Source organism: Sebastes umbrosus, chromosome 4 (genome assembly GCF_015220745.1).
Source record: "Sebastes umbrosus isolate fSebUmb1 chromosome 4, fSebUmb1.pri, whole genome shotgun sequence".
Taxonomy (NCBI): Eukaryota; Metazoa; Chordata; class Actinopteri; order Perciformes; family Sebastidae; genus Sebastes; species Sebastes umbrosus.
The window spans coordinates 25,451,012-25,470,441 of NC_051272.1; the positions used below are offsets into that span (position 1 = coordinate 25,451,012).

Genomic DNA, 19,430 nt, shown 5'->3' on the forward strand with positions numbered 1-19,430 from the left:
AGACACAAGCTCTCCCCACCTGATTGGACGAACTCTTTCCCTCTGTTGGCTGCTGCTCCCAGCTTTCAAATCGGAACCAGTATGGAGGCTCGTTTGGAAACTCTTCTCTAATTTCATGAAAATAGTTCACCGAAATGTGTTTCTGAAAACATTTGAGGCGAGAAATAAGCCATGCAGTTGCTAAATCTGTCTTTATTTTCGATCGACAACTTTTATTTTAAAAGATTCTCTGGAGTTTCGAGTGGTGTCGGACGCCCGTGATTGCATAAAGTAGACTAGACCTCAACTTTATGCAAATGAGGAGCGGGCGTCGTGACGCTCCGTTTTTCGAATCGCGACGCCACGCTACCAGAATGCAATGCACGGCTGCTTACATAGACAATGAATGGGGAGCGTGGAATGCACGGAGCCTGTGGACACGTACCATTATTGTTCACTTTAAAGAGCCGGCTCAATGAACCAGCTCGTTCGTAACCGACACATCACTAGTCCCCACTCTCTCTATCTATATGCGGAGCGCGGTCACACACACACACTCAGCTCTCAGAGACGGTGGGATGAGTCGAGTCGGTCGGTCATGAGAGAAAAGTATGTTCACACATGGACCGCGAACATGGAGTATTATGAAAGAGAGAGAGCAGGCGGCGCGGTCGGTTTCTACGTCTGAGTTCACCGGAGTGCGAGGAGGCTGCGGAGCGGACGTTAAGAACCGTTAGCTGACTAACGGCTGACTAACGGCTACGGGATATTTACACAACGATGGTAAGTTGAGTGTTTCTCATCACCGTCTCTCCGGCAGCTTGTCGGTGTGTCGGTGTCTCTCTCTCCGGCAGCTTGTCGGTGTGTCGGTGTCTCTCTCTCCGGCAGGTTGTCGGTGTGTCGGGTTGTTCTGGAGGTTGTTGAGCAGCAGGAGGAGGACTACATGAGCCTAACTCGGGACTGCAGTTGAGGCCAAGTAGAGAACAAACTGGCCTTTTCCTCTCAAGAGCAGCAGCAGCATCTAACTACGCAGTGTTTAGTGTTTAGAGTCTGATAACTACTGTATACAGCTTATTAACACGGTGAGGCCTGCTGCAGCTGTGAGAGAGAGAGGGGCTTCAAACAGTGATGCAGCCATATATAGTGATGAAGAAGTGATGAGGATGAAGAGGATAACAGATAACAGCAGTGAAGTTGACAGTTGATGATCACCATGGTGATGAAGATGATGATGAACTTGTTACCCCTGGGGGAGGTCTGATGATGACATCATCAAGTCTAATGCCACCTTCTGACCCTCTTAGCCAAACTAATGACACACAGATATACACACAAACACACGCACACACACACACACACACACACACACACACACACATACATACATACATTATGGTTTCCTGTTACAGTATTGATTTGCCATTTGTGCTGGATGGGTGTTATTTGAGATAGAGCCAAACACAGCCCTCAACATCACAGACAATAAAATAATATTTTACCCTCAACTGCTCCCATTGTACTAATAATAATAATAAATAATAATAATAATACATGTATTTATAGAGAACTTTTCAAAACAGATGTTGCAAAGTGCTTCACAAGACAATAAAAGCAGATAGATAAAGTAAAGACTAAGGTAACTGTTAAAACAGAACATATCAATAATAATAAAGTAGAACATTTGTAGAAAAAGGTGATACAAAATATTTATATATATATATACAGTATATTAGGGCTGCCAATCGATTAAAATATTTAATCACATGATTATCCATAGTTAATCGCGATTAATCACAAATTAATCGCACATTTTTTTATCTGTTTAAATGAACCTCCAAGAGAGATTTGTCAATTATTTAATACTCTTATCAACATGGGTGTGGATAAATATGCTTGCTTTATGCAAACAAATGTATATATTTATTATTGGAAATCAATTAACAACACAATGACAAATATTGTCCAGAAACCCTCACAGGGAAATGAAAATGGCCATGCTATTTTTTCTTCGCCAAAATTTAGCGTAAGTTTGGAGCGTTATTTAGCCTCCTTTGCAACAAGCTAGTATGACATGATTGGTACCAATGGATTCATTAGGTTATCTAGTTTCATATGATGCCAGTATAAAAATTGCAAGTTGCATTAATGCGTTATTATCGCGTTAACTTTGACAGCCTTAATATATATTCAGTACATTAATGTGTATGAATATATACATGCATACACAAACAGATGTATACATACATATATATACCCATACACACATGCTCTGTACACATGCTTCACCACACATAGGCACATAAGAACACATATACATATACAGACATTAAACATCGGGATCTTATAAGAATGCTATCCTAAAAAAATGTGTTTTGAAAAGTTTTTTAAAAATGGATACAGATTTAGATGATTGAATAATGTATAATGGCATAATGTATAATCTTATACATTACTACTACTTAATTTGAACTTTCTGTCTCCTCTGCTTTTGTTAAAAGATGTAAAATATCAATCTGGTCTAGTGCTTGAAAGGATGAGGCATTAGCAGCAGCTGACCTCATCTAAGCTCTTTTCCCTTTGGGCCAAGGCCAAAATCATCATCATTTTGTCTCATTGTGTTGTCTTTTCTTTGTCCTGCAGGCAACTCCCCATCAGTGAGGAACTTTGCTGCCCTGCACCCCCTCCACCCTCTGTCCCCGACACCTTGACACAACTATTTTCCGTCTCCTATTTCCTTTTTGTCCCTCTCTCCATCTTTTCCTGAAGCCCTCCAGTTCAGTCCCTCCCCCTGCCTCTGAATCCCCCCTTTGTTTGAAACATGGACTCCTCTGGAGAGATACCCTCAACCCAGGATGGACATCTCGAGCCCAGGAGCAGCCCCGGGCGCTCTGATCTCAGCGGACTGTACCATCTTGGTCGGACGTTGGGCAGGGGCCACTTCGCCGTGGTCAAGCTGGCTCGTCATGTCAGCACCAGGCAACTGGTTGCTGTCAAGATGATTGACAAGACAAAACTTGATGTTATGGCAACAAGCCACCTCTTACAGGAAGTGAGGTAAAGAACACTGAAACATTAAGGTTGAAAGAAAAGTTTAAAGGTGCTATTGATAACATTGATAACATTCAGCCACTAGATGTTGAATTCTCCCTCCCCTGTTCCTTTGCATTTACTTCACAACAGGTCGTTGCCAGGCACTAACTGTCAATCTCAGCCATTTATCCGTTTTTCCCACACTCACTGACGACCCAGAGATACCACGTGATACCAACGTCGTTTTACTATCGGCTCACAAGCCTTGTTAGAAGTGGGAACCAAACGTCAAACATCTTCCACAGATATAAACCAAACATTCATATTGGACCCGCCAACATTTTTTAAATGATTAATTCACAATCAAAAATTTTTTTTTCAGGAAAAGCCATACTTTTATTTGGCACCTTTCTAAAAGCTCTGTAGATGTATTTTTAAAAACAAAAATATTTGTCTACATAAAATTGTTACGAACAAGACATTTAAGTTTAGAAAAAAGGTTACAACTGATTGAAGAACAAAAGTGTGAGCATTTTTGCAGCTATTTGTTTTAAGTCAGTTTTAATGGGATTTCAGACAGACATACTGATTTTAGACTGGACCATCTGAATTGTATCTGAGCCAAATATGGAACAAAAAAAGAAAATAAGGTGGTGGTAAGGTGCTCTGACGGAGTTACCTCAAAGCATCCTTATTTAAAACTCTATTAAAAGCTAATATTCTCCTTGAATTACCCCGACAATTATCTCACCGACATTACTTATTATTTTCAGATGCATGAGGCTGGTGCAGCATCCCAACGTGGTCCGCCTCTACGAGGTCATCGACACGCCCACCACCCTCTACCTGGTCATGGAGCTGGCCGAAGGGGGCGACCTCTACGACTACATCCTCCGCCACGAGGGAGGTGTGGCCGAGGGTACCGCCAAGCGTCATTTCGCCCAGATCGTGCACGCCGTGGCGTACTGCCATCGGCTCCACGTGGTGCACCGTGACCTGAAGCCAGAGAACGTGGTGTTCTTTCCCCAGCAGGGGGCGGTGAAGCTGACAGACTTTGGGTTCAGCAACTTATTCCAACCCGGAACGATGTTGGCCACCAGCTGCGGGTCGTTGGCGTACTCCGCTCCAGAGATTCTGCTGGGAGAAGAATATGATGCTCCAGCTGTGGGTAAGAAACAGAAAAACGTTGACTTTTTTTTTTTTGCATCTTGGGAGTGTTGAAACTGAATATGTGCAGGCTTCTAGTTACACACATTACTTGTGTTGCTGATGCGGACATAACACACTTGCATACATTCAAATCATAGCCATTGTCAGGGTATGAATTTAGCACCTGCCAAATGTGGGTAAATTGTTGGCAGTGGTGGATAAAATCGCCAGGACATTCATCACTTTGGATGCTAGGGATGGGAATAGAGAATCAGTTTCTGTTGAGAACCAGTTCCTAGTTGTCCAATTCCTTGGCATCTCCTTGGAGAGTTAGTAACGTTACCTGTTAGCAGCCGGTGGGCAGCACAGTCCTGCTCGGTTAAAAAACGAAGCAAGTAACATAACGGCGGTGCCATTGAGTTATATTATGGTCAAACTCTGTTCAGTAAAAATGGGGCAAAAGTAAAATCATAATGTGTTCAAATGTAATGTTGCAAAATTAAGTTATGTTCAGTTGTTTGATGGAGATGTTTTCACATCAATATTAAATATATAATAGAGAGGCCACAGTGGCAGGCAGTGAAAAAAGTTCATTTCAGACTCTGGCCAGAGGCTGTATGGAAAACAATAGTCATTCTGTTCTGAGATCAGCATTTAAAATATTGCTATCGAGGAAGTATGGATGATAATCTGTCTAAATCTAAAATCTTAATTCAAATCCATTTAAGCTTAACTGATGTAATTCAATTATTTTCCACACCATGAACAGAGCAATCTTACCTCGAGGGCCCTTTAGTAGCTGCTCCGGAGCTTTCTATCATATGCCATAATCCTCATCAGATCCCACCATCAGAGTTTGCCCAGTTGGACTTGTAAATGTTTGAATTTTCTTTTTGTTTCTGAGTACTTTAAGAACTTGACCTCAGATAGAGCAGTTGACAAAGACGTCTTACTTAAAGGTCCATTTAGTAGCCGTTCTGGAGCTTTCGACCATACGACACTATCAGCAGATGAAGATGAGGTGAAGTTTAAATTTTTAAGTGTAATTTGCTGTGAATGAACTGTGAAACAAAAACAACAAACTGATACCATGATAAACAGTCCATATGCCAAATTCATCTGAAGGGCTGTAATCTTTCTAATAGTGCCTGTTTGCATGAGCTTGTGTGTGTGTGTGTGAGAGGATTTGTGTGGCCACATTTGTCCCCTTGACTCTGTGTGTGTATTCCTTTGTATTTTCTTGTATCTTAGTGTGTGTGTTCCTGCTCTGTGTTCCCGTCTATATTTATATCCTTGTATTTGTTTGTGTCTGTCTGTGTGTATCTGCGGATCTGTGCGTGTGTTTGTACAGTATGTGTGTGTGCAATGTCCATAAAGGATTAGTGTGTGTATCTGGGTCAGTCTAAGCAAGCCAGCCAGTCCTGAGCCAACCGGGCACGTTCTGCAGCGGAGCCAAACACTGCAGCTCACCACTGGTCTCTCACACTGCATAGCAAGCATTTGTGTGTGTGTGTGCGTGCGTGTGTGTGTGAGAGAGAAAGACAGAGATAGATAGCAGAAACGGAATGTGCTATGCATCACTGTTTATCACTGTTCATCCATAGTAGGAAGGTTGGTCTGCACTGCTAGGATCTGTGTGACATTAGAAGGGAGGCCGGCCGGTAGATTGTACAATCTGACATTATAGGAACAGAAGGAAAACTGACGGGTTTGGTCCCCTGTCTCCTGGGGGGGACGAACAGCATGTCCACTTCAGGGAGGTTGGTGGTCTTATCTGCTAAGCTGGACTATGATGGATTTTGGCAGGGTTTGTGCGCTATTTATTCTGGCGACAACAAAAGCATCTGCACTGAATACAAATGTATCCCAACTAGGGAAAGGAAAAAAATCTCTTTGAAATCAATTCATTTTTTAATGCCAGAATCGATATATTTGCTTCATTTGAGTCTATGCATTAATTTAGATATTTTCCAAAGTAAAAGTCCATACAAGTGTATTATTCAACTTTTCCCCATGGTCTAGTGTTAAATAAGTCAACAAAAATTGCAATAAATCACAATACTTGTAGAGTCATGATACATCAAAAAATTGCTGAAAGTGATTTAAGAAACTAAAAGTCTTTAGTTTCCTTTTCCTCATTTTGACTTATGTTGTTGTCTGCTTATAATAGCCTTGGGTGGGATGGTGTTCTTCGTTAACCAAGAGCGTGAAAAGGACAGAGTGGTGATGAAGAAACACTGCTCACATGCATCCATAACTTCAACATGACTTATCTATTGCATTAGTTCCTCTTTTTTATGTTAGTTCCTGTTTCTAAAAGCGTCCACACAAAGGGCGTCCCTTTAAATCCATCTGTGTGTGTTATTATTAACATCCTCCAAGACTGTTTCCTGCTTCACCTCAACTCAAGTGCACTTTTTTGTTCTATTTTAACACGATTCAACCTGTGGATTCCACGATTATATCATCACTTCACCCACACACACAGACACACACACACACACACACCAATAATGTGTATGAGTGATAATCCTGAGCTGCACAGAGGAAGAGATGTCCCTTATTGATCTCAGCTTAGTAAGGTGACTCATAAACCCGTCTCTACACACACACACACACACACACAAACACATACACAGACTGTTCCCTGTGTCTCTTTGATATTTCTGTCTATAAACAGACTGCAGTTTAATTCACTGTGGTTCCTTCGCTGCTGGGAGTCTTTGCAGTATATGCGTGCTCTGTTAGAGTGTGTGTGTGTGTGTGTTTGATGATAGTCATATGATGTGGAGGAGAGACACGAGGGTCAATTAGGTCTCGTTGAACACGGCCTAGAGTTACATAATATCTCACTGTGCGCGCAAGTGTGTTTTTGAGGTCTAAGTGTTAATATTAGGCTTCACGTCACAGACTTTAAAGGCCAACGCACACCGGCGCGTGTCATAACAAGTCTCCCCTATTGTTTTCTATGTACACTCCCCACACCGGAGGCGACAAGGCGCACGTAAGCGATCGTTGACGTGCCGCCCCAGGACACTTCACGCTACTGTTCTTTTTCCAGCCCTGTCGTCCCTGAAAAAGCACTTTTTTTTTGGTAGTGGCTAGAAGGGTGCCCGTAAACTGGGGAAACTCTCGCGAGATAGTTAAGGTTAGGCATTGATCTCGAATAGTTAAGTTTAGGCAATGACCTCGAATAGTTACGGTTAGGATAGGTCGTTGGGCAAGCAGACCATGTAACATCACTTTTATATGAGCAGCAAAAATGTAGTTTGATGGGAAAACGAACTAACAGTAGATGGCTGGTTTTGGTGATAGTCCCATTCTTTAAAGAGCATTTACAAGATGAAGAAGATGACTGAAAGTAAGTCAGCCACAATAATTAAATCTGAGATCGAGTTGGGTTAGAGCTCTCTGGTATGCTGTCCAGTGTCCACAAAGTGTGATGTATTGAACCACAGCAAAAAGTTTCATTTAGAATAATGACTTTCCATGCCTCCTCTTTGGCTGGCCGTCACATCGTATATACTCATCTCTCTGCCCCAGGGTGGAGGGCAGTGGTGGATGAAGTACCCGAAAGCCACATTTGAAAAAAAAGTACAAATATCTCACCAGAAAATTACTTTATTAGAAGTTAAAGTAACCTATTAGAACATTACTTGAGTAAAAGCCTTAAAGTGTCTGATATTTACTGTACTTATTTAAGTATCAAAAGTAATTTTCTGATATTAAATGTACTTAAGTATTGAAAGTAAGGTACAAGTAAATGCTGTTAATAAAAAAGCAAGCAGTAAGAATTTTGAGATTTATAAAGTTTATTCCTCTTAACATGTACACCACCTTGAAAACGGAGGCTACATTACACCTGCATCTGTCATGCAATAGTAACGAAGATGCTTAGGGGAAATGTATCGGTGTAAAACTATACATTTTATTTAGGAAATGTAGTGGAGTAAATGTGAAAGTTGACAAAAATATGTACAGATACTCCCAAAAATACTTACTGTAACAAAGTTTCACCACTGGTGGAGGGTGATGGTTGCTTGTTGCCCAGCTGGGAACAGGACATCAAACGCCAGTGAGGTTTTTCAGACAAAACCTTTTTGTCAGTGTTTTCATATCAACCTGAAGACTGCTGGAGTGTTTATATCAACAAGAACTTTTCCAAAGCTCGCAAATCCCAGCACCAGCACACCCCCTAGACGTGTTAGAAATATAAATCATCCATCTTAGCAACAAAATACAAAAACAGTGATCACTATGGGGGAAATTGCATAACACGAATGATAAATGAGTCATTTGGGAACAGTATGTGCGAGTGAGTTTGTAAAGGAAGTGGACACCAATTGTCCACCTCATTGATTCCAACTACAAACTATCACAAAATCTGCTGCTTAATCTAAAACTATGTTGTATTCAGTCAGTTCATAACAAAGTCTGTCCCATATTTTTTTAAAGGGGCACTCCACCAATTTTACATAAGAGGATCAGTTGACCTGTCATGGAGAGAAAAAAAACAGTTGTGTAATGTCTTCTGCGGCTATGGAGGAGATTTCTAAATTTTAAGAAAATAACCCTGATGATTTCATCAGGGACAGTCTAACAATAGATGCAACTGAGTTGCATTATGGGAAATGTAGCATCCAGTATATTGGAGCTAAACCCACACTAGAAACTAAAATTCAGAATCAGCTTTGAATCTGTCTCTTGCAAGTCCCCTGCTTTGATGTAACTCTAAATTTCTAGAGTACCCTTTAAAGGTGCTATTAATAACATTCAGCCACTAGATGTTGCATTCTCCCTCCCCCGTTCCTTTGCATTTACTTCACAACAAGTCGTTGCCAGGCAGTTACCATCAATCTCAGCTATTTAGCTGTTTTTTCCACACTAACTGACGACTGAGAGATACCACGTGATACCAAAGTCGTTTTACTTTTGGCTCACAAGCCTTGTTAGAAGTGGGAACCAAATATCAGATATATTCCATAGAGATAAACAAAACACTCATTTTTGATCTGCCAAAATTTTTTAAATGATTATTCACAATCATATTTTTTTTTTCAGGAAAGGCCATACTTTTATTCAGCACCTTTCTGAAGGCTCTGTAGATGTTTTTTTTTTTTTGTTTTTTTTTGTCAACATAAAAGTGTTATTAATAAGACCTTTAAAATCAACTCTTGCAGTGGTCAAATCTTACAAGATTATAATTGCTGTTTTAAGAGAGCGTGCACATATTTTAAGAACATGCAACATGTCTTATATTATCCATGAAGCTCATTTGATTTCCAATTAAAAAAAAATGCAATCTTAGATAGATCAGAGTGAGACTTCATAAAGTGACTACATAAAGTCATACTATGATCCCTATATCAGTTAAAGAAAACAATAAATGTTTAAAATCATCTGCTTCCCAGCTTTATCAGGATCATTATATCACAGTTAGAAGATAATCATGTCAGAATAATCAAGATCATGAGAAAAAATAGCTTCATAATTGGTCCAGTTCATATCATATATTATGTTTATCAGTGACTGATGACCTGAATGCACCATTTAATTTAGCTACAGCCATGCAATGAATGCTGGGATACTGCAGTTTTGTCCTCCAAATGTGGGCAAGAAAGGGCTTCATTTTTTTGTCTGAACTAGGAGGTCCCTTTGGAACGGGGCTGACTTTGTTGATCCCTCATGACGTATTTGGTCATGGAATGCGCACTTCAAAGAGTCAGCCCTTAAAAAGAGCCAAGGAGCCAAACACAGAACAGGGATCAGTCACTCCGCTCCTCTTTGCTGTACTGCTGAACTCTCTGCACAAGCTTCTGTATCTCAACATCTGGTTTATAGTGTGTGAGTGGAGTTGATGTTTGTGCTGTCAGCAGGCCACTAATGCACGGTGAGAATGTGTGATATTCCCCAGCGAGCAGAGAAAAGTCCACTCCCAGCACTCAGTAGCTTCTCCTCCCTGTTTGCATAACACTTCTCTAGACTGAAATGAGCGTTCCCGTGGGCGTGCACGTGAGTGTATATTGTATGCCGAGGACTGAGGGCCGTTGTTTGGACCATCATGAGTATAATGAGGGACAATGGCTTATCACACATGGGACTGGTACGTGAGAATGAACCACAGTGTTTGGATTGTTATTGTGTTCTGAATGAGAAGAGTTTTTAAATCGGTCTCTCTAATCTGCTTTGGATATTCTAATGAAAAAGTTAATTTACAAAGGCAAGGTGTTGGACATCATCTGGCATTTATCAAGTTTTTGCTGAAACAAGTACAACTGTTTATTATTGCTCATTAATCTCACAGTAAAGTGTCCAGATCACTGTAATCCAATGATTATTTGTATTCTAAAATGTGTGCATAATGCACTATCACATGTGTTATGTGTGAACTAATTGGCAAGTTGATTGCGCAAGCAATGATGCACATTCTTATCATATCGAATGCTCGGTATGTATATTCTCAGAAAAGGAAGTTGATATCAACTTTTTTTAAAAAGTAGATTCATGTGGCAAAAATAGCAAGATTTCCAATTGTGTCAGCAGTCTAATAATAAATGTAAGAAATGATTAGGTATGCTCACAATGTTGCCATGCCGGCAGCTCTGTGAGGCTGTACTGAGGCACAGTGGTGCTTTGAGATAAATGCTAACGTCAGCATGTTAACATGCTCATGTTTAACAGGTGTCATATTTACCATGTTCTCCATTTCAGTTTACCATGTTAGCATAAACATCAAGTACAGCTAAAACTGATGGATTGTTATTAGTTCTGCAGGTATTTGCTCATAAAGCAAAGTATTTGGACGAAGTGAAAATTAGGGTTGTCAGAGTTAACGCATTAACATAACTTGCAATATCGATCTTTCTTCGGTTGTAGCCGACTCAGCTAGAGGGAAGTCTCTGGCATCATATGAAACTAGAAAAACCTAGGGAATCCATTGGTACCAACCATGTCATACTAGCTTGTCGTGAAGGAGGCCAAATGACGCTCAACACTTAGGCTAAATTTTGGTGAGGGAAAACTTGCATGACCATTTACAAAGGGGTCCCTTGACCTCTGACCTCAAGATATGTGAATGTAAATGGGTTCCCTGGGTACACACGAGTCTCCCCTTTACAGACATGCCCACTTTATGATAATCATCTGCAGTTTGGTGCAAGTCATAGTCAAGTCAGCACACTGACACACTGACAGCTGTTGTTGCCTGTTGGGCTTGAGTTTGCCATGTTATAATTGAGCATATTTTGTATGCTATATGTAGTACCTGTGAGGGTTTCTGGACAATAATTGTCATGCATAATAAATGTATACATATATTTGCGTAAAGCAGCATATTTGCCCACTTGATAAGTGTATTAAATACTTAACAAATCTCCCTTTAAGGTACATTTTGAACAGATAAATGACTATGACAACAGTGATAATGACTAAACTGATGAAAGGTTAAGATAGCAAAAACTGGGAGGAAAAAGTAAAAAATATAACTGGAAATGTCCTTTAACTGACTCGCAAAACAAATGTGATATTAGCAGAGCCGGCATTTCTTAGATATGTGATCTGGCTTTATTTCTAGCGTTACATCAGCGGTTACACACAATGTGAACAGCATGTGCAGTGTTCCTATTCCCAGTGTTTGGGAGAAACACAAGTAGAGACAGAAAAAAAGAGGGAAAGCAAGATCATTCTCAGAATAGCACAACACCACAACAGACCCTCTGTTTGTAATGGCCTTCAGCCCTCAGCTCCCTTTCCTCCTGCGTGTGTGTGTGTGTGTGCGTGTGTTTCCTTGAAGCGGTCGCCACACTGTTCTCTCCTGGTTCAGGCTGTTCTGAGTTTGCATGGATCTCCTCTCACTGCATGTGCATGAGGACGATAGAGGGGGGGGGGAGAGGAGGAAGGAAAGGGTGGAGACGGGAAAAAGAACACACAGTCAGCACTGTCGGTCAGCAGCAGGAAGCCTGTGTGTGTGAGTGTCATTGTGTGTGTGTTTGAGTCAGGGGTCAAGCCCAGCTGTCTGCAGCTTTGGCCTCATACTTTAAAACCAGTCATTCAGCTGTTACTCATGCACTTTCCTCTCATATTTTCCCACTTCATTGAGGAATGCCCTAATGTAACCTTATGTACCATTCGGCAGGAACACCGCCCTGTTGCTTACCCTGACCTCTGACCTCTCTGTCGAGGATGTGGAGGAGGCATGGGAAAAACAGAGAGTATAAATAATTCTGATATTTATACCGTGACCCAGAGTTGATCCTTTTATGTAGATTTGTAGGACAGAATCAGATGTTCACCTCATCTGTGGGCTGCTTTAGAAAATAAGTACAGGGGTGTTTTCAAGACAAATTCAAAAGGGACATTTATTTTTAAATATCCTTTATGAACTATGAGGCTCACAGAATTCTAAATATGATCTGATAGCTGAGGGATTGTGGGCTTTTTTAAGGCCTGACATGATTTGCTATTTAAGGCTAATTTTTTTGCTTTTCTCTGTGTGTGTGTGTGTGTGTGTGTGTGTGTGTGTGTGTGTGTTCCAGATATCTGGTCTCTTGGGGTGATCCTGTACATGCTGGTGTGTGGAGTCCCTCCCTTCCAGGAAACCAACGACAGTGAGACTCTGGTCATGATTCTGGACTGTCGCTACTGCGTCCCCGAACACGTTTCAGACGACTGCAGAGAGTGAGTACCGATAAATGACACCAGGGCCGTGGTCGAAAACTCTTTTTTTGCTTAGGAAAGTTCCCTGACGAAGTGAAATGACCCGGAAGTACTTAAGTAGCAGCCATGATAAGAGCTGGTCGAATTCTCTAAATGCTAATGAAAGGTGCTTCAATGCTTCCTTTCTCATCTCCTTTAGCATAGGATACACTGGACCATCCTTATGAAAGGAAAGGAGATAATGTCGTCCCACAATTTCTTGCGGCTGCAAAATTCAAAGCGACGCACCATTCGGCTGTTCATGAAAACAAACGATAGGCCTGTCTTGCATAGATTTAACAATTATTTTCATACAGTCATATAGTAATTCAGATTCATATTGATAAATATGAGTGAACCATTTCGTTGCTCTTTATTTTAATTTATTTTAGGGCTGTCAATTGATTAAAATATTTAATCACGATTAATTGCAAATTAATCACACATTTTGTATCTGTTCAAATTGTACCTTAAAGGGAGATTTGTCAAGTATTTAATACTCTTATCAACATGGGAGTGGACAAATATGCTCCCTTTATGCAAATGTATGTATATATTTATTATTGGAAATCAATTAACAACACAAAACAATGACAAATATTGTCCAGAAACCCAACTGCAGCCCAACAGGCAACAACAGCTGTCAGTGTGTCAGTGTGCTGACTTGACTATGACTCGCCCTAAAACTGAATGTGATTATCATAAAGTGGGTATGTCTGTAAAGGGGAGACTCGTGGGTACCCATATAACCCATTTTCATTCATATATCTTGAGGTCAGAGGTCAAGGGACCCCTTTGAAAATGGCCATGCCAGTTTTTCCTCGCCAAAATTTAGCGTAAGTTGGAACACTATTTAGCCTCCTTCACGACAAGCTGGTATGACTTGGTACCAATGGATTCCTTAGGTTTTGTAGTTTCATATGATGCCAGTATCTTCACTCTAGCTTTAAATTTGAGCCCCCTACAACCTAAAATGTGCAAGTTGCGTTAATGCGTTAAAGAAATTAGTGGCGTTAAAAAAAATTTTTAGTTAACACATTAACAGCCCTATTTATTTCAAACATGTAAAAAACGAAACAAGAATAACTAATAAAATGAACAGTAAACATATAGCAAACTGTCAATAAACAAATAATCAACATAAATGTTGTGTCCGAAAAGGAGTAGGAAGAAGTCCTGTACACTTACATTGTCCTACCCCTTCTCCATAACTCAAACAATTAACTTAATATTTATCATATTAACTTTTGTGACTGGTAGCCTATATTACTTTTTTATTTCAATTCCAACGTTGGTAATGAAGTAATATTTTTCACCGGGTTGTACATGTTCAAGATAAAATAATCCTTTATTATATGTTGATGTAAAGTGTTACAGCAGCAGGAAGGAAGAAGCTGCGTTATCTCTCTTTCACACACCGCGGGTGAAGCAGCCTGTCACTGAAAGAGCTATTTAAGAACTCACAGGGCGAACATGCTACATCCTTTTGTAGTCCATCTTCAGAACATTGTAGTTTCACCACGGCAGACCCACGTCAATAAAATATGCCGTCGGCGCATCACAATTACAGAGCCTAGTGAAGTGCAGTCGGATTCTCTTAACACCGCAGTTGTCTTTTCCTAAGTCCTTTTCAATTCTCCTTCACATCTTTCGTTGAATTCATAACGTTTTCCATCGAGGTCCAGGAAAAGTGGTTAGGAAAAGACATTAAGACATTTTTACTTTTCCACCACAGCCTAGTGTTAGACCATAACAATAGTTGACATGATTAAGGTTCCTCTCTGATCACAGCTTCAGAAAACAAGAAGAGTTATATGTGAAATACAAAGATTTGGTTATCTTTGCAAGTTTTCTGTTCTTGATTGTGGACTGATTATTCATTATTCTGAGATTTTTCTGCTGTGGAATAGACATGGTTGATCACCCCGTGTTAAGAAACTGCTGACCGTGAAATCATCTCATCAGTGTGCGTTTCAGTGGATACTGTTAGTGTCCTAGTTATTTCGGAGGCTTCTGCACCCTGCTGTATATACAGTTCTTGCTAAAACAGTGAATACTCTCTTTGCTTTTAAACAGTGAGTGTCCATCAAATATTTGCTATCGTCTCCTTAAACCGTATTTCAATCTTTGTCAGAGGCACACAGACACATCCCTGGAACGAAATACAACTCACATGTACTCGTGTGTTTTCTCGCTTCACTTTCACTCCTCACACCTCCAACCAAAACACACACACTGATTTCCTGTTCTCTAGAAGGCAACCAGCAGAAATACCCTCAACAAAGTTGTTTGTTCGATAATCTGCAGCCGCAAACACGTCCTGGAACATCTGAACCAGCACTTGTCATATGACTTAGCCCCAGGTCACATGATGGTGTATTTGATTTCAGAAAAGGAGCAGAATAGAACAGAACAATCTTTTGGACATTAGAAGCTCATGCAGGTTTTAAGCAATTTCAGTAAGATGTTAAGATGTGTGGAGATCTGATTTAGATCAGATATAAATCAGATTATTCTCTGTGTCAATTCAATTGCTGTAATGACTGAAACCAAAATGTGATGCAAACAGCAGCTTATATCCTTTCCATGAAACAATAAACCTCTCTGTCTTTCCCCCGTCAGCCTGATCTCCAGGATGCTCAAGAAGGACCCGTCTTGCCGCGCCTCACTCGAGGAGATCGAAGCTCACGACTGGCTGCAGGGGCTGGACGACGCGCTGCTCACCCCGGAGGCCCCGCCACACTGGCTCTCAGGGGCCCTCTCTCCCAGCTCTCCCCGCTCAGGAGTACCCGAGTGTGGGGACCTGCTCGCCGCAAGGCCCCCGCCTCAACAGCCTTTCCCCGGCCCCTGGCAGCCCAGCATCAGCTTCACCCTCCGTCCACCTCCGGCCGAAGAGCCTCCGGTCACCAAGAACCTGCCTGCGCTACAGCAGATCTGTGAGGAAGAAGAAGAAGAAGAAGAGGAGGAGGAGGAGGAGGCTAAAGAGGGTGAAGGTTTGTCATCTTTGTTAGAAACAGAGCCAGAAAAAGAAGCTGAGGAAATGCTTGATGGTGCAGATGATCATGAGTGCAGGGAAGAAGAGCAAAAAGAAGAATTAGGAGGCTTAGTGGAGATAATGGAGGAGGAAGAGGAGGAGCAGGAAGAGATGGAGACGGAAATAAAGAAAGAAGACAGTGAGTGTGTGATTTCAGACCAGCCAGTCAGTCATGGAGACAAGCCGGTCAGTCAGACAACTAAAGCCCCGCCATCGTCTCTGCCTGGTTTGGGGGTACCGTGCTGTAGGGGGCAGTCGGACACCACAAGCCCAGAGGAAGGACAGGACGAGGAGACAGAACCTAACAACAACACCAACAAACCTCTTCCTCTCCTCCCTGCATCCTCTGTGCCCTCCATCCCTGCGTCCTCCTCCAGACTCATCCTGAACGAGAAGGAGGCGCAAAAAACAGGAAGAGCAGGAGAACAAGACGAAAAAACAGAGGAGGGGGGAAGAGATGACCTCTTAACAGACAGATCTCAACCCCACAATGCATCAGGGACCCGGGACGAGGCTGTTCCCAGGGCGGAGCAGGGGAAACGACATAGCTTAAAGCTGCGCGAGAGACTCTTTCAGTTCCCTCTGTGTGAGAAAGCTCTGGCCTTCAACATACCGACACACAACAAGCCCAAGATCCTGCCGCTGGCTCAGTACAACTGCTGCCATGTGCTATAAGTGAAACCAGCCTGTGATGTGCTGCTCGCTCACTTGGGATATGCAGACTGGTTAGCAGTGGGCAGGTGGCTGGCTTCACTTTGTGAAGTGGCAAACTGCCGAGCTCCATGCTGAGCCTTTCTGCTGCAGAGACCTCGAGGCAGGAGAGCAGCAAACACCAAGCGTGCAGGACGGGACGTGTACAGCTTCATACCTACAACACCCGGCTCTAGCATTGGCTCATGTAATAAACATTGTGTTAAGCTAGAGGTGGTGTACAGCACAGTAGTCGGACTTAGTAGAACCTCATGCATTTGCTGCTGTTACGAGGAGCAACCATAGAATTACAATGACTAGACTGTGTCCAATCTGTAGCTTAGGACCAATACTGCACCAATGAGTGATGACCCTGATGAAGGCCACAGGCCGAAATGTGTTGGTCTAACGCTGTGTTCAGACCAAGAGCGAAGCGAATTTTTGCTTTACTCACGCGAGTTGTATCATTTGTGTTAATTTGCGCTAGACGCGTTGTCGCCATAGATACCAACAACTTTTCTTTCCGTCATTTCCACCATCAACCATGGGAGAAATAACCACGGTTGCTGCTCTGTATATGTTGTGGAAGTCCCAGATATGTCAGAAAACCACCCGGCGGTGAGCTGTATTCACATTCAGTGCCATTGCACTGACTGTATCTAGCGAGCCACACGTCGATACTGCGGAATGAACCCAAAATATACACATTGTGATGTGATTTAATTTCAATACACATATCAAAAGGATGCTGATATGACAACATATGATGCCGATTTGTCTGAATTCATGCTTTGTCAGGTCTGTCCGCAAGACGACAAGCAAACGACTTGTAAAATGCTTGTTTTCTGAATGGAGTTTGGATCGATCAGTGCCAGGCTTTGTAGCTGCTCCATCAACACTCAAGATAAAGTCATGTAGGCATAAATACGGGAGCGACATTGTTGTTTCTACCATAAACAGTCTGGGGTTTACACACATAAATTTATACACAGAGTTTCGTCCGGTCTCTTTCCAAATATGATGAACTATTGTAGCTCTATGTGCCCACAGAGAGCAGCAATATTTCTTTCCTCCAATTTCCTCACTTTTTTTCGTCCACGTCAGTGACGACCGGAGGAGAATCTCAACACTGAGGGTTTCGCGACACAGCGTCAGCAGATTTCTTGCTCAAGTTGAAATATTTCAACTCACGCAAATGAGGCAAATTTTGCATGTTCGCGTTGCACGAATTTGCGTCTGTTCGCCTCTTTGCATTGACTTTGTATGTAATTGCGCCATGCCAAAAGTTTGCTTCGCTCTTGGTGTGAACACACCATTACAATAAAGTTGTTCTATATACTACAAGTGTTGCTGGAGATTTGACCTCCTCAGACAATACTGGACCTACAGGAAGGATGACGACAACAAGAGATAGACTGCAACAGTTTTACTGAATAAGCTATAGTCTGTTTGGTTTGTTTAAAAGGTGCCTACGATGATGAAATGGATTTCATACTGTACATGGCCTCTGTGTCATTTTGGGATCCGACTGTAAAAAGCTCTAAAAGTCTGAATGGTCTGGCACTCAGTAGATCCACGATTTCATATTTTATAATATATGAATTAGACTAAAGTTTGAACCAGCTTCTGCTACAGAGTAGCACTCGTTTCCTCTTCCCTTTGCACAGCCTGCTTCTCTCGTTGGTTTATAAGCTCTTAATATAAGCTCTATTAAAGAACGACTGTTATGATATGATATGATATATGATATGATATGATACTGTGTAATATATGCCTCAGACTGAGATGATGATATGATTTTCTTCTCTCTTAACCCTAAAGTCTAATTGATAAAATGGCTTGTCCTAACATACTGTATAATACTATTGATAGGATCATTGATCGGGATGCAGGTCTTCCGTTGTATTTGAACTTTGTATTCATACTGAACAGTTGAATAATATTTGATCATGACCGTTTTATTTTGGATGTTCAGATAGGAAATTTCTTGGATTTGTTTTTATAACGTGACAAAGATATTAATTCTCTGAAGAGATATGTGACTTTGTGCATGTTATTACTGTTATTTATCACCAATATACCTCCATGTGTCTTGGATCTGACAGGACATTGTTCTTGTGTAACTGTAAGTACCTTGAGGTAACCCACTGAATGATGAATTGCACACAATACGACTACTGTAGCTGGTAGCTTTCTACAAGCAGTATCTTTGGACTGATGGATAGATTTGGTGGTCATTTAGAGCGAATGATGTGATATGTTATTGTGTGGCTGAGGAGTCTCTCTATGGAGGACGGAACCTGCCAAAATAAATAAACAAATGACTCGATAAATAAATAAACATGTCATTAAATGCAGCAACAATAATATAAAAAAATATTATTAAATTATTAAATGATAAAAATGTGACATCAATTTATATTTCTGTTTTAATTTGATTTGCCTCTTTATTCATTTATCTTTATATTAATTCCCTTATTTACTTATGTATTTATTTTTATACATTTTTAAATGTATTTATTTATTTTTGCATTTATTTTTATTTATATTTATTTTTAAATTTGTGTATTTATGCATTTATTTATTTATTTCAGCATGATTTTCCCTTTGGGGAATAAGGGGTGAAATGTAAAGGCAGAATTGTGCAGATAAAGTAAATACATGACTGCATTAATACATGAATACATAAAAACATATCTAAAATAAATAAAATGATAAATGCAAAAATAAATAAATAAATTCAAAAATAAATACAAATAAAAACATAAATAAAAGGGAAAGTTAAACAGAAGAGTAAATAAATAAGACAATTAATATAAGCATAGATAAATAAAGAAGCAAATTAAAACAGAAT

At 40.9% G+C, this 19,430-nt stretch overlaps 1 protein-coding gene across 1 annotated transcript; it reads left to right on the forward strand.

Annotated features, from left to right (window-relative positions):
- Positions 1 to 516: 516 nt before the first annotated feature.
- Positions 517 to 17,974, forward strand: snrkb (SNF related kinase b). The gene is made up of 5 exons (XM_037767882.1): positions 517 to 762; positions 2,620 to 3,033; positions 3,783 to 4,177; positions 12,693 to 12,834; positions 15,475 to 17,974. Exons 2-5 carry the CDS (start codon positions 2,798 to 2,800, stop codon positions 16,559 to 16,561), a joined length of 1,860 nt encoding a protein of 619 aa, XP_037623810.1. The 5' UTR covers positions 517 to 762; positions 2,620 to 2,797; the 3' UTR covers positions 16,562 to 17,974.
- The last annotated feature ends 1,456 nt before the right edge of the window (positions 17,975 to 19,430 follow it).

Coding starts and splice junctions, on each gene's coding strand:
- snrkb (XM_037767882.1), top strand. CDS start 2,798: ATGGACTCCTCTGGAGAGATACCCTCAACCCAGGATGGACATCTCGAG. Junction 3,034..3,782: donor CACCTCTTACAGGAAGTGAG/GTAAAGAACACT, acceptor TATTATTTTCAG/ATGCATGAGGCTGGTGCAGC. Junction 12,835..15,474: donor GTTTCAGACGACTGCAGAGA/GTGAGTACCGAT, acceptor TTCCCCCGTCAG/CCTGATCTCCAGGATGCTCA.